The following is a 13,968-nucleotide window of genomic DNA, read 5'->3' on the forward strand; positions in this document are numbered from 1 at the left end:
CACAAAAGATTCTTATGATGCAAGGCCAAGGAGAAGCCACGGATCTTCTCCAAATATCCCATCGAAAACTCAGACAGAAGTCAATTGGATAACAGAGTACCAAAGGCTGCTTGTGCATGCGCAGCTGTCAAGTTATCCATAGAATAAAATTATGACAACTTAAGGATGAGGTTTTCATACCATATTAAATGGTTCAACAACAAATCAATCCCCAATTAATTTGAGCCCTATGATCAGCTTCAAGGTTCCTTCCTGGCTGGATCCCACTACAACATTCCACTCCAAGTCTCCAAGAAATGAGGAAATTTCAAAGTAATAATCCTCATTAAAATTCTATAATATATATATAATTTGCGGGGGTCATGAAATTGCATGCACCAGAATGCTCAGTCAATGCCAGCCAGGAAACCGTGTGGAAATGGGATGTGGACCAAGCAACACCGTATAATTCAAGACTTGCTTTCCAAAGAAAAGTAAAGTGCATGCAGCCGAGAGCTAGCTATATACGATTATGAACGAACAGGTGGAAAAGAACAAAGAAAAAAAGAAAAGAGAGAATAATAATGCATCTTACTTGGTTAATGCTTGCAATTGACTGACTGACATAGTTTGGAGTACAGGACAGCTCTGTCTATTCTCTTTTATTGATTTTTCTTCTCTCTCTCTCTCTCTCTCTCTGTTTCTTAAAGAGGAAATGAATGAAGAAGTAGAAAAAGCCAAGAACACAAATGATCAAATTTATCTGGCATCAAGTCTATTTTCTACTTATGACTGCTGGGCCACACTCTACCAGATGCTTGCCAAAGATTTACAGTCTGCATAATGAATCTGACCAACATGTTGCTGCTTAACCATGGTGAACCAAGTGGTGCTCTTTGCACCCTTGGTGGTTGATTTTCATGCATACACAATAAATTCTCCTTTCATTTTGTACCCATCACTTTTCTTTTTTCCTTTTCTTTTTCTGGCTTATACAAGGAATGCATCTAAGATTGGAATTAAGGCATCCTTCAAATTATATATTTTCTAGATATGACTGCTGTGTTTGACAAAGATTTACAGTCTTGCTCTTGCAAGTTGAGTCTGAGCAACTTGTTGTTTAACAATGGTGAGGTGCTATTTGCACCCTTGGCAGACATCATGCTCCTTTCATTTTCAAAAGTACTCATCACTTTTGTTTTTTTATTAATTTTTTTCTTTTTTTTTAAATCTCTGCCTTATGCAAGGTATGAATCTGAGAGTGAAAAATAGTTTCTCCCCTAACTGGAAACTTCAACTTTATCTAGATCCTTCAAAGAAAACTATACTAAAATATGTACTATGTTTACATATGGACTATTTGTTGGATCTTGAAACATACACTTGTTCTTTTTTAGGAAATATGGGTGAGAGGCAGAGAACTCATTTACAACCTAGTGTGTAGGTTGCTAGAGTTTTGAGTCTATCTTGGATGGAATATCTGGGTGTGGGTTGTGTTACCTGCTGCTCCTCATCTCTTTTGGGGCAACTGGATAATATGATGACACACTACATGATTCTTGTAGGGCCCAGTGGGACTTAAAAACAGATAGGCCAACTGCCATTCAGACCCCACTATTCCCACATGGCTGCACAAGCCATGTGTAGTGGGACTTAACCCACCCATCCCCTGCTTTCTCCTATTTAAAATCAGACTGATTCCCATAGATTTGAAGAGAGTTAGATTGGAAGACTTCAAACCCCTCCTCACTTAGTCTGCTTAACACAGACAACAAACACTACCCAATTTCTAGATTAAGAAGAAGATCTGGAAGTAACCATGGAAAAGCTTGAAGATGACTTGTTCTTTGCAGACTTAACTAGGCAAATCTCTCTGCTAATTATGGATGATGATGAGGACCCTGTTGCAACTTGCCCTTCAGTTTCTCTTCAGGTACATACATACACACATCATTTTCATTATGGCATTTCCTCATGCATTTACTTATCATATTTGAGTTTCAGTTTTTATATGGTTCTTGTAGGTTTGTTTTGAAACAACATCACATGTATTAATTAACTGTGCTTCAATTTTCAGGCTTTCTCCTGTGCAATCCATCATCCACCTGCACAACCTACTTTTCTGTATGAACAATCCTGCAGAAGAGAAACCAAAGGAACAGGAGTTTTTATCCCCCAGTCATCTCAGCCAAGAAGAAAGCACAGGCAGGGAAGGTTTGCTTCATACAACACAAAATCCCACAGATCATCACAAGCTGATCATCACAAAAGGATGGTTTCCAAAGTATCTTCTGACTGTGCTTTTAGACCCAAAAATGGATGAGATTAGAACCTAATCATGAAGTGTACAATGCAATAAAATTTCTACAGATGAGCCCCTTTGCCTAACATGGGCAAGGCAAGGGTTTTATGATGCTACTATTTTATGTTATGGTGATGATATATACATGTATGGCAAGGCAAGGAAAAGCTATATATTTCGTTCTTTACTCTGTCAAGGGGAGGCTTACCAAAGGTTTGTACCCTTAGAATTGCGGACATGTATGGGGATTGTTAGGTTGGATATAGGATGAAATTTTCTAATTCATTAGATTGATTCTATTAATTAAATTGTTTTATTCAAATTTTATTTCAATAGATGACTAATAAGTCAATAATGTAATTAATTTACTTGTCCAAAGTGGGATTATCTTAAATTGATTGAAGACAGCAGAACTACTAGATCTTAATTCATTTCTTATGAGAGTTATACAGTGTTCTGCTTTTGAAGAACAAGTAGTTTGATGTTTGACATCAAACCAAGTGGCCCCAGTTACTGAGCATAAATCCAACTGGGGAAAAAGAAATCTTGGAGAAAGATTGAGCTGCAAGATACAGAAAACAAACCTTGTTAGCTTGCTGGATCTGAAATTGGAAGAAAATATCTTGGTTTTGTTTTAATTCAAGGAATAATGAGAAGGAAAAAGAAAGAAGAAGAAAAAAGAAAAAAGATGTGACAGCATGTGAGCAATTTGGCTGGTTGCAAATCAACCTAAAGGAAAGCTATTCATTACGTATCAACATAGCTCTTGTTTAATATGGGAATCTATTAGGACCGTTGGCAGGGGAGCTGCATCATTGCAGGCATCAACTTTCAAATTTCTCTTTAATCATGACATAATTGGTCACTCATCTCTTTCCTCTCTCTCAACTTACATGATGTCCTGAGATCGATATAGACTCGTTACAGAGTGTCTGATTGATGCATAATTACCAAATCCTACTCCCATACGGCACAAAATTTTTGGTTATTTGTCATAAAATTAGAGCATCCAACTTAAAATCGATTGACACCACTTGATTTTAGTTAAATTTCGAGACAAAATAGTAAGAAATATGCAATGTAAGGCAATGCGTCGCATTCCCGACACAGGATTTACATTTGAAAATCTCTCCAGGTTTTGAAAAAAGAACAAAAACACATCAGACTCTTACTCAGCATGTCACTTTTATACAGTACTGCAACTGCATGCATTTCATAAGGTGTGTTGCTTTCATTTTTGGAGGTCAATTTTTGAGTAGTTTTCTCTTTGGCACCATGTTTTTTAAATCTGTAATGATGTCGCTTCCTACTGGCAGCCCCTCTGCCCACATGAGACCTTTCACTTTTGATGCAAACCCTGTCTGCTGATATGAACTGAGAGCTTCAGTAAACTAATAGCTTTCTTTTGAGTTTGCAAAACAAATGTTTTCAAACCTGTTGTTGGTGGAATAATAAAAAAGAATGAGAGCGACAAATTAAGTTGAAGGAAATAAGAACACTATTTGTCAGGGAATATTTGCTTTGAAATTTCATTGAGATCTAGCTAGCACTTTCTTTTTTTCCTTTTCTTTTCTTTTCTTTTCTTTCTTTCTTTTTGGGTTGGGGTGAGATTTGAGATTTGAGATCAGAGATCTAGTAGCAGCACTTGCCCATCTGTGGTGGGATCATCAATGTGCCAAACTTTCATACAATCGGTGAATAATTTAATGAACAGAATGAATCCTGTGGTTCCCCACCCACAGTTTGTGTCCATGTCTTAAAATTGAAAAGCTCATTTCAAAAGTGAACACCACAACAATAAGTCACAAGTCCTGAAGCATATCACGCAAGGAAAGGAAAAGAACTTTCATATAACGGGGATGTTATTGTGACAATATTACAAATTAATCGTATACTAGAACATTGAAACACATGATAATGCAAGACATCTTAACACAGGTAAGTTTTTCTCCCAAATGAGAGAGAATGATATGACGCAATAGCACTTAGAAAGGTAAGAAAAAAAGATGAAACTCTAAACCACGTAAAGTAGTGGCAAGAACAACATGTATATAGCTGCTTCATATTTCATGTCAATCTCTCTCAAAAACCTTATAATCGTTGTAAAGGAGGATGATAAAGGACAGATGTGACCCCTATAGATCATGTTTGGCTACAGCCTATTGATAGATGATTGAAGTAGGACTGTGGGCCGGTCTAGAAAACCCATGTTGCGGGCTGGGTTTTGTTTGGCTTAGTGACTTGCCAACCAACAAATGTATGGTTTAGGTCTTATCAGTGGATCACGAGCCAATCCACCAGTTCCGTATTCTTTTTTTTTTTGGTCTGAACCACGAGGTGGTTCTGAATGGGCCCCAATTATGGGTGGCACCTTTAAGCCTTAACCACAACCCAGATTAATCCCCGCTCACACCGAGTCGGCCCCTAAGGGGTAAAGTGCTGGCCAAAGTGGTGACTCCGTACAAGAGCAGGGATCGAACCCTTGACCTCTCTTAAGGAATGAGAGTGCCGAACCACTCACACCAACCACCTTGGTTCAGTTCCGTATTCTTTCAATAAACTGATTATATAAATAAAAAACTTAAAATCCTCTCAAAAAAAAAAAAAACTTAAAAAAATAAATTAGAATAGAAACGTTTTTGCATAATTACAATATGAATACAACTATAATTATGTTATGAGTCAACGAAGTCTAACCCGGTGGAAAAGGGTCTTGCCTTGCAGATCAGAAGTTTTATGTTCGAATCCCCACGACATTATAATTGTGTGTGTGTGTGATAATTCCCCCTCCCATGTAGTAATTAGAAGTTCTGACATTTGTATTTAAAAATGTGTGATTAAAACCTTAAATTAATAATTAGGTGTTGGTATATATATATTTTTTATACAAGCCATACTAGGAGAGGGGTGAATTGAACCTATGACCTCGGGTACATGAGTAAATACTCTTAACCACTTGAGTTACAAGTTCCTTGCAACTTTGTTATATTTTATGATGGAAGTTTTTATTTTTGTCCCAACCTATCTAAAATGCTCTTAGCCACTTGAGCTACGGAAACTTGTAATGAAATTGTTCTTCTGATCAGAACGACATAGTTTTGGAGTTGTGGGTTTCATGTTTAAAATTTATGTTCAATATAGCCCATACTAGCCCATAAATGAAATTATAATAGGTCATCCAGACGTGACTACTCTAAGGCCTCAGCGCCAAGCCCAAGTGAGCAGGACCGTAAAGACCGTTAGGATCCTCCGACAGACCGTAATTACTATCTGCCCATGAAATGAAATAAAGCTACCACCGTCCCTGAATTATAGAACTAATTACAAACTACGAACGAACGAACCAGAGCTAGAGCTACCACTCGGAAAACTCAGCTGCTGCGAAGCAATGGCGTCCACACTTCTGAAGCGAGTAAGCTACTCTGCAATGAAATCAGTGGCCGGAGGTTTCCAAATGGGAGCTCAATCAAGAGCCTACGCGGCGGTTGCAGCCGGAACCGACATAGTCTCGGCCGCACCCAATATTTCCCTCCAGAAAGCTCGGACCTGGGACGAAGGCGTCTCCTCCAATTTCGCCACCACTCCTCTCAAAGACATTTTCAAGGTTTTTGCTTTTGTATTTCTATTTACTTTACAATTAAGTAAATTGTCAAGCTTTTTGGAGGCTCAAATTTGTTGTCTTTTTTGTGAAATTTTGTGTTTCAGGACAAGAAAGTTGTCATCTTTGGTCTCCCTGTAAGTTCCCCTCTCTATTTATGTCATGGGTTTTTAATTTGATGTAGTGGTTACTGGTTAGTTAGTGTTGCAGGTGCAATTTTTGTTTTTCACGTTTATACTGACATTGACAAGCCCCATTTAGTTTTAGCGAAACCCTAAAATATTGAATAAAATATGAATCAAAAGCATGAATTTCTGAATTCTAGAAGTTTGTAGAAAGAGGAATTTACATGGGTTTTTTGTTTGCAATATGTCAGGGTGCCTTCACGGGCGTTTGTTCTCAGCAGCATGTGCCTAGTTACAAGAAGCAAATTGATAAGTTTAAGGCTAAAGGGATCGATTCTGTGATTTGTGTAGCTGTTAATGATCCATATGTTATGAGTGGCTGGGCAAACAAACTTGAAGCCCAAGATGCTGTAAGTTATTCCTTTTATTAAGTACCATCTTCTTATTTCCCAAAATAAGTATGTTTTTAATCTACACTACTCTTAGTGACTTGAATTTCAAGCAAAGAGTATATAAATGGATGTCTTTCTTGCCTAGGTTGTAGATGCGGGGCCACTGGCCTCATGACTCCTGGATCATCATTTCTAAAATTGTATTTCGAATTGTAGTTAATCATAGTCCTTGAACTGAGCAGTTATAATATATTTCATTTCATGAGTCTGTCTCAAGGATAACTTGGAGAACGATCAGGTTTTTTTTTAATCTTTCTGTGTGAAGTTTACTTTTCAAAAATTGTCTCGAGTAATTTAAGAAAATAAGGGACCGGCCATCTTTGGCAGGCTAGGTCACATTTAAGTTTGATAACTGTTTGTGCTTGTACACAGTTACATACTACATTTGGAAATTCCTCCAAAGTCTAGCAATAGTGAGATTCAGTTTTCCTTTGACGCAATAGTGAATTATTGTTTCCATGTAATTAGTGCAGCATCATTTTAATTATTTGTAATTTGGCTAAATAGATTGAGTTCTATGGGGACTTTGATGGGAGCTTCCACAAAAGCTTGGAATTGGATAAAGATCTCTCTGGTGCTTTGCTTGGACCTCGCTCTCAAAGGTATGATCACTAGTCCTATGTGCATATTATTTGAAATTGAGTGTTTTTGAATAACAAAATGGAAATATGAGATTGCCTTGGACTCCGTTTAATCCATGGACTATTCTCTAGTTGTTTTATCCACGCCCTCCCCATTTCTCTCATTTCTTTTAAGGGTCACCCTCCCTAGGTTTTATCCAGTCTGGCAGTGTATACTATAGCCGTTAAAATTTCCCAGTTTTGAAGAAATTTGCTCTCTCATTATGCAGATGGTCGGCATATGTGGTTGACGGGAAGGTTAAAGTTCTAAATGTGGAGGAAGTCCCATCAGACTTCAAGGTTTCTGGAGGGGATGTTATTTTGGGACAGATCTAGAGCTACTTTAGTTTTGACGGCAATTAATAACTTTGTGCTGTTAAGATTTTGAATTTGAAACAATTACTCGAGGACCTCTGTAGTCTGTGCTGTTTGGAAATAAGTCGTGGACCTCTCTTTATGACCATGCTAGTTTAGCAAAGGCATTGTATAAATTTGCACTTACACGCCTGCTTCCACCATTGTGCCAAGATTTGGCCATTAACGTTTCCCTAGATTATCATACCTTTCTCTACCGTTGTACTTGTATCTTTTTGGACTTCGGGAGAGAGCAAATTAATCTAGAATGGAACCATTCATTTTGAACAACAAAGAACGATTAATCAACGTTAAGGGCTTGTAGCTTTCAAGTGGTTAAGAGCAATTACCCATGCACCAAATGTCTTGTGTTCGAATCCCTCTCTTCCAATATCTCTTGCATATAATTATTGTGGCTGCTGCAGATTGGCAACATGCCAGTACTGAAAATCTAAGAAACCCGTGCGATCTTTGGCCATTCTCTATTGGAGTGATTAAAATTAGCACAGAAAAGGAGAAGGTCGCTTTGCTGGTGGTGGTGTTCTAAGAAGCTGAGTTATGACATGAGAATCTATTTTGGGCAGTAGGTTAGAGGGTTTGCTGCTAATCTTGGTTATGGTCAAGTCTTAGAAGCTGAGTTATGACATGAGAATCTATTTTGGGCTCAGAATTGGTTGGGATATGGGCTACAATGCAGCATTGCGGATCAGCTTATCTATAAAGTTGTGGAAGATTTCATCCTCTTGCCACTATGTTTTTGGGATGCCAAGAGGATATCAACAGAAGCTGGGTCTGTTCTATACATGGATTAGCTGACTTGTGTTTCTGTCTTGAGCTGGTTCTCTCTACCCATGGTTTAATTTTGCGAAATAGGCGGCTTTGCCCTGGCTCCAACGTTTGTTGTTGCCCCGGCTCCAACGTAAACAATGCCCTCTTTTTGAAACTCATTCAAAAACACCCTCTATAAAGGCTACTTATTGGGCCCTTATCACCTTTTTATAACTTCTTTTTTTGGTTGTGTAAAATTCTTCTTCTCCGCTCTCTCTTAAGTTCAGATGAAACCCCAAATTGCTTTCTTCTTCACTTCTTCTCTTCTATGCTATGCTCTATCTGTGATGAAACTCCAATTATGCATCTCTCTCTCTCACTAATTCCCAGCCCTAATTCCCAATTCTCCATATTCTTCTTTTCATGGGTCCAAAGACCCATCTTCCTCATCCACACCATTAGCCACCGCCAACACCACCAACAACAGCAGTAACTACAACAACAACTCAGCATCGTCCTCCACCTCTGCTCGGGTCACAGTCAAGCCATCAATTGTTGAATAAAACATTAGAGCCAGGGGCAAAGCCGCCTATTTTCCTTTAATTTTTCGAATGGAGTTTCTAGCCCCTTTTTTCAACAAAAATAAGTCAAAATTTCGATAACGGGTTATGAGAATTAAACAAGATTCAACAAAGAAGCAAAACACAGTATACTATAATAAAATAAGTTTAAACAGTCGATGGCCTGAGGCAACTGGCACAGAATTCCCCCAGAATCCCTTTAATACTAAGCAACAAAGGAAAAAAATTGTAGGGCAGGACAAATAACTCATCCATATGGAACTATGGTTTCTATTTCACATGAATAGGCAATGCAGGACGCAAAACCAACCAGCAGCTTGGCTCTTCGCATAACGTCACTTGCTGATATGCCTAATGCTTGAGAGGTAAAACACGTGCCTTACGCTTGAGAGTTAAGACAGAAACCATCAGTCGAGGAGCCAAATCCAAACTTCATTGTATCAGTGTTCGCTCTGTGAGAAAAGCGGGTACAAGTTAGTGCTGCTTCGCACATAATACAAAAGCAAATAAAGTTCAGATAAATGGGATGATTCTGCAAATTGTTGCTATTAATTTGCTTCAAGGAAGGCGAAGAGGATCAAAATCTTGTTCTTTCTATATTTGAACATAGTTTCATATCTTCACTATAAATTACCAACTAATGAATCAAAAAAATTGTTCCAAAATGTAAAATTATGATACCTGTGCAGAAGAAATTTCAACACCAACATGGCCTGGTGCAGCAACTGTGATGTGAGAGGGTCCATCTGAACTCTCATCAGCGATTCTCCCGCTACTTTTGTTACAAGACTGAACAATAACATTTTCTAGCACACCTTTTCCCTTGAAGTTTGAAGTGCCTCCATTACGACCAGAAACTGGAGTGGGGGCTCCAGGTTTCTTTGGGGTAAGGTCTAAGCGCTCAAACATTCGTGCAACACCAGCAATTCCTGCACTCATCTCACGCTGAACTCCTTTGCTGAGCTCCTTGACTGAGTTGTTACGAGCAACTAGCTTCTCCTTAAAGCCTCGAGTGCTTCTAGAGATTGACTCTTTGTATCTTTCACAATCACCATATATGCATGTAAGTATAAAACAGATGAAAGGAGTAAACATCCACTTTGAAGTGAAGCATGGTAGTAGAATTTCTACCTGGCTGAGGCAGCAGACAACTTGGATTTGATAGAATCAGGCAAATTGATCATCTCAGATGGGCTTTGTCTGCGTGGAACATCAGGTGATGACTGGCCATAAAGCACTCTAGAATAACAAAGAAGTGGTAAGCCACAGGAAGATGAAAAGGAGATGAATACAATACTGTGGACAATGGAGAAGATGAACCACGTCTAGATCATATACATGTGATGTAAGCAAGAACACTTAGCACTATATTGGTGCAAAATGCATTCCAGGTGATTAAGACAAAGCAGTTTATTGCTATGACTACTAGTTTTGAATTCGTGAGCTTCCTGGAACATATATCCCCTTCTAGAGTATGTGGCTCCAAAAAATAAATTCATGCACTTCCACATGAGGGAAATACTTTTTAGCCCTAGGCGCATACCTTGGTTTGTAAGGGACATCACTATTGGCGGCAGTGCTGCAGATAAAAGATGGTGGAGGTTGAATAACAGGTGGCCTTTGAGAAATTGGTGAATCACCTCTAGGTGACCCATAACTTTGGCATTCTTCTGGAGATGTTGGGTGTGTTTGCTGCATACCACTCCCATTTTCATGAGGGGAGAAAATAAAAACATGGGAAGGACCTAGGCCAGAAGATCTTTGTTTTTCCCGTCTGCGAATGTAACGAGCTCTGCTTGAAGCAGCAGCAAGATGCTGCATAATACGCTCATCCAAATCAGAGTCATCTGAGAAAGAGTCCTGAAAATTCAATTTTTTTCGTCAATGAAAGACCTGTTCTCAACGAGGAATAACTAAGTGTTACAAATTTATTATATGTCACTGAGATCTTACGTGCTCAACATCAAAGTCCTCATAGGAATGATGAAAAGTCTGGGGGGCCATGGAAGATATTTTTCTGGACCTTGAGCGCCTCTCATTTTGTACAGCATCTAGAAGCCCTTGACTACACCACAAAATAATTAATGGAAACATAGCAGAAAGAAATCAAGAAGTGACACATGCATGAATTTTAGAAATTTCCATACCAAGCAGGATCCTTCAAGACAAGTAACTGCCAACAAATTGGGCATTCTTTACTTCTTTGTGACCTAAAGGAAGATCAAGATCAATAAGAAAAAAAATCATTCTCACCAAAGAAATACTCAATCACAACTTACATGGCTGGAGGACAAAACTAATGTATTACTTGGCAAGATAAATAAGACAAAACCCATACATAAAGTAAATTGGGATTACCATTCTAAAATACAGTGAAGATGATACTCATGTTTGCAGCTGGTAATCTGAAACAAGAAGAAATTCTAAGAGTTAACACTCAGTTTAACATCTGAACCTACGAGTCACTTTAAGCTAGCTACAAAACTTTCAGACAAAGCACATATTTTGCAACAAGGGACATCTAATATCCATCCTATGTTTCCGTGATCCTCTACACGATATCCAGTTTTTTGCAAAATAGAATGATCACAATCGTCAGAGCACATCCTCACATCACCGATAACTTCTTTTTACAAGGAATAAATATTATTGTTGCCATAGCGAAAAGAATGAAGTGCAATTGGGTCTCAAAAACACAATCCAAAACTAAGTGCATTCCTACCGTTTCATTTCCATTTAATCCCACAAAAGAATCCTAAAGATTGAGTTGAAAAATAATATATTTTACTCAAGCGGGGGAGGTGAAGACTAAATTTCAAATGCGTTTTGATAATAACATATCAATCCATGCATCCAGAACAGAATTTCAATGAAACACAAGATTGCAGATTATCCCATATCGAATATTTTCCAGAGAAGCCAATGGAGCTTAAAATTATACTGAAAAACTGACAATAGATAGATCGCAGTTTATTTCTGCTACCAGAAAGAAGCAAACAATCAGCTAATAATCCAAAAGCAACTGTAAGAACATAAAATCAGAGTTTTTTCAACTGTACCAGTACCACATGTAATTTAACTTTCAACATTATGATCAGCACTACAAGACTGATCCAGTAAGACTGTCAGTTGGGTATGCAAAAACTACTGAGTTCTACAAAAATACAAAAAAAATTCAGTTTTTAAAGGATCATACAGTGGCTGGGTCATCGCAGTTGAAAGGCTCAAGGCAGATACTGCAGGAGTCTTCATAGCTGTCATCAACAACATCTGGAGAAGAAAAAGATAGAGCTGAAACGGGTTTCGGATTCAGAGAAGAAGAGGGAGCGAAAGAGGCCATTTTGAACAGTGTACTAAGCGAGAGAATGTGGACACAGAGAACGGTACAGAAGGAGTGACTTTATGAAGGAGGAGAAGAATGATTGTGGATGAAGAAGAAGAAGAAAGGAACCCTAGAAAAGTGCTGCAAAGAGAGAATGAAAGAGTAAAGGGTCAAAGTAAAGAATTTTAGGAGGAGAAAGATGAAAAGTTCAGAAAACTCAGCAATTAAACCGATTCACACGCTTTGGTTTGATGGAATCAAAACTCAGTTCTTATTTATATAATCTCTAAATTTCTTTTGATCTCTTTTTATCATTTGCTCCTTTAGTTTTGGATTATTGTTGGCAAGGCAAGCCAGCAACCACTATTTTGCAGTTTTCTTACCAAAAACTAAACAAGAAATAAACCTTTTAGCCTTTAATGCCATTGCCAGGTTGAGGCCTTAAATATAAATCAATAAGAAATATTCTCTACCATTTACCTCTTTTTTTTTTGTTGATACAACTAATATTCTGCTTTAATCTAATCTAAACTAAGAATTCAAATTCGGTGTAGAGTACAGTGCACGCCTGCTATAATCAACTTAACTAAGTCCACGTCTGCCTCTAACAATTAGCAATAATTTGGTTGAAAATCGTTTTTACGTTTTATCAACTTTTTGCATTTTCCATCTAAATAAATTGAGCTAAAGTAAACTAAAGTCTGGCAAAGAAATGACAAATGGCAACATACATCTCATGAAAAGTAAGTATGGTTTCTTTTATGCCATTATTGGTGAAATCTATAATCAAGTAGCACACCACCTAACTCATCCAAAGAAACAAAAGAAGGTGCATTACTTGAACTGAAAAATGCAACTTTCTTATACCTAAAGGATAAAAAAAAAAATCGTCAAAAAATATAAAACACCTAATTCATGTAAGTTGTTGGCACATTCTAAATCAAAGTATTTTTTATATGAGGCTTTTTTGACTTTCTAACTATCCAAAGCAATATTTAAGCTTGCATGACATGTGATTTTGGGTGGCAAAAAGAGATTTCTGCAAATAAGAAGCACTTTAGAAGAAATGCAGAAAAGTATAAGGGCCATAACGAAAAGGTCCAATTATGTTAGATTTGATTACATGCTTCAATAGAACTCGAACTCGTCATTGGATTGACCGTCCAACAACTCCACCCATACAGCTTCGAACTGACGTGGATCTCTACCGGCAAAAAGTTTCATTCGATTGATTTTGTAAGAGTTGGAGGTGTTGAGTGCAATTTGTTAAAAAAACACTTTGCTGATGATTTTTTTCTTTCTAACACACATTATGAAGATGTCATTTCAAAATGAACTGGTCTGGATTTAACTTACAAAAAAAATTCGACAACACGGGTGAATTTCATTGATAACAAAAAATGATACACCTAATCAGAGGATGTAATGAATTGTATACCTCAAAATGCATCTAGTAATATAAAATAGAAACTAAATGAAAAAAACAACAATAAATAAACATGCAATGCAATCACAACATAACAGATAAAACTATGTAAGCAAAAAAAATAAAAGATAAAACTATTTAAGTTGCACATTTTAGGGCTTCAAAGAGTTAATATCACCAATTAGGAAGATTCTCCAATAAGTACTTTATGTTAAGGATTGGTTACATACTTCTAATCTTGGGCGTTGAATTGCATTCAAGAGACTACCAACACATTTAATGAATGCATTTCAACGCCCAAGATTAGAAGTATGTAATCAATTCTTAACTTTAATGTTTATTGAAGAATATCCCCACTAATTATTATTTCAAATGAATATTTAATTATTCTGTTAAGACTGCATGATATTTAAGAGTCAAAAAAATTTCTATAGGAAAGTT

The 13,968-nt window shown here is 37.4% G+C and overlaps 3 protein-coding genes across 3 annotated transcripts; 2 read left to right on the forward strand and 1 right to left on the reverse strand.

Moving 5' to 3' along the window:
- The first annotated feature begins 1,680 nt into the window (after window positions 1-1,680).
- LOC110770323 (uncharacterized) lies at window positions 1,681-2,477 on the forward strand. The gene is made up of 2 exons (XM_021974441.2): window positions 1,681-1,912; window positions 2,057-2,477. Exons 1-2 carry the CDS (start codon window positions 1,799-1,801, stop codon window positions 2,300-2,302), a joined length of 360 nt encoding a protein of 119 aa, XP_021830133.1. The 5' UTR covers window positions 1,681-1,798; the 3' UTR covers window positions 2,303-2,477.
- Window positions 2,478-5,577: 3,100 nt separating this feature from the next.
- Window positions 5,578-7,635, forward strand: PRXIIF (peroxiredoxin IIF). The gene is made up of 5 exons (XM_021974464.2): window positions 5,578-5,885; window positions 5,987-6,016; window positions 6,256-6,414; window positions 6,964-7,058; window positions 7,307-7,635. Exons 1-5 carry the CDS (start codon window positions 5,670-5,672, stop codon window positions 7,410-7,412), a joined length of 606 nt encoding a protein of 201 aa, XP_021830156.1. The 5' UTR covers window positions 5,578-5,669; the 3' UTR covers window positions 7,413-7,635.
- Window positions 7,636-8,883: 1,248 nt separating this feature from the next.
- On the reverse strand, window positions 8,884-12,394 carry RHF1A (RING-H2 group F1A). The gene is made up of 8 exons (XM_021974458.2): window positions 11,976-12,394; window positions 11,138-11,184; window positions 10,927-10,989; window positions 10,733-10,844; window positions 10,323-10,639; window positions 9,911-10,018; window positions 9,461-9,818; window positions 8,884-9,231 (listed from the first exon to the last, which is right to left on the reverse strand). Exons 1-8 carry the CDS (start codon window positions 12,117-12,119, stop codon window positions 9,220-9,222), a joined length of 1,161 nt encoding a protein of 386 aa, XP_021830150.2. The 5' UTR covers window positions 12,120-12,394; the 3' UTR covers window positions 8,884-9,219.
- Between the last annotated feature and the right edge of the window lie 1,574 nt (window positions 12,395-13,968).

The sequence above is a fragment of the Prunus avium genome, chromosome 1 (genome assembly GCF_965620075.1).
Source record: "Prunus avium chromosome 1, drPruAviu1.hap1.1, whole genome shotgun sequence".
NCBI lineage: Eukaryota > Viridiplantae > Streptophyta > Magnoliopsida > Rosales > Rosaceae > Prunus > Prunus avium.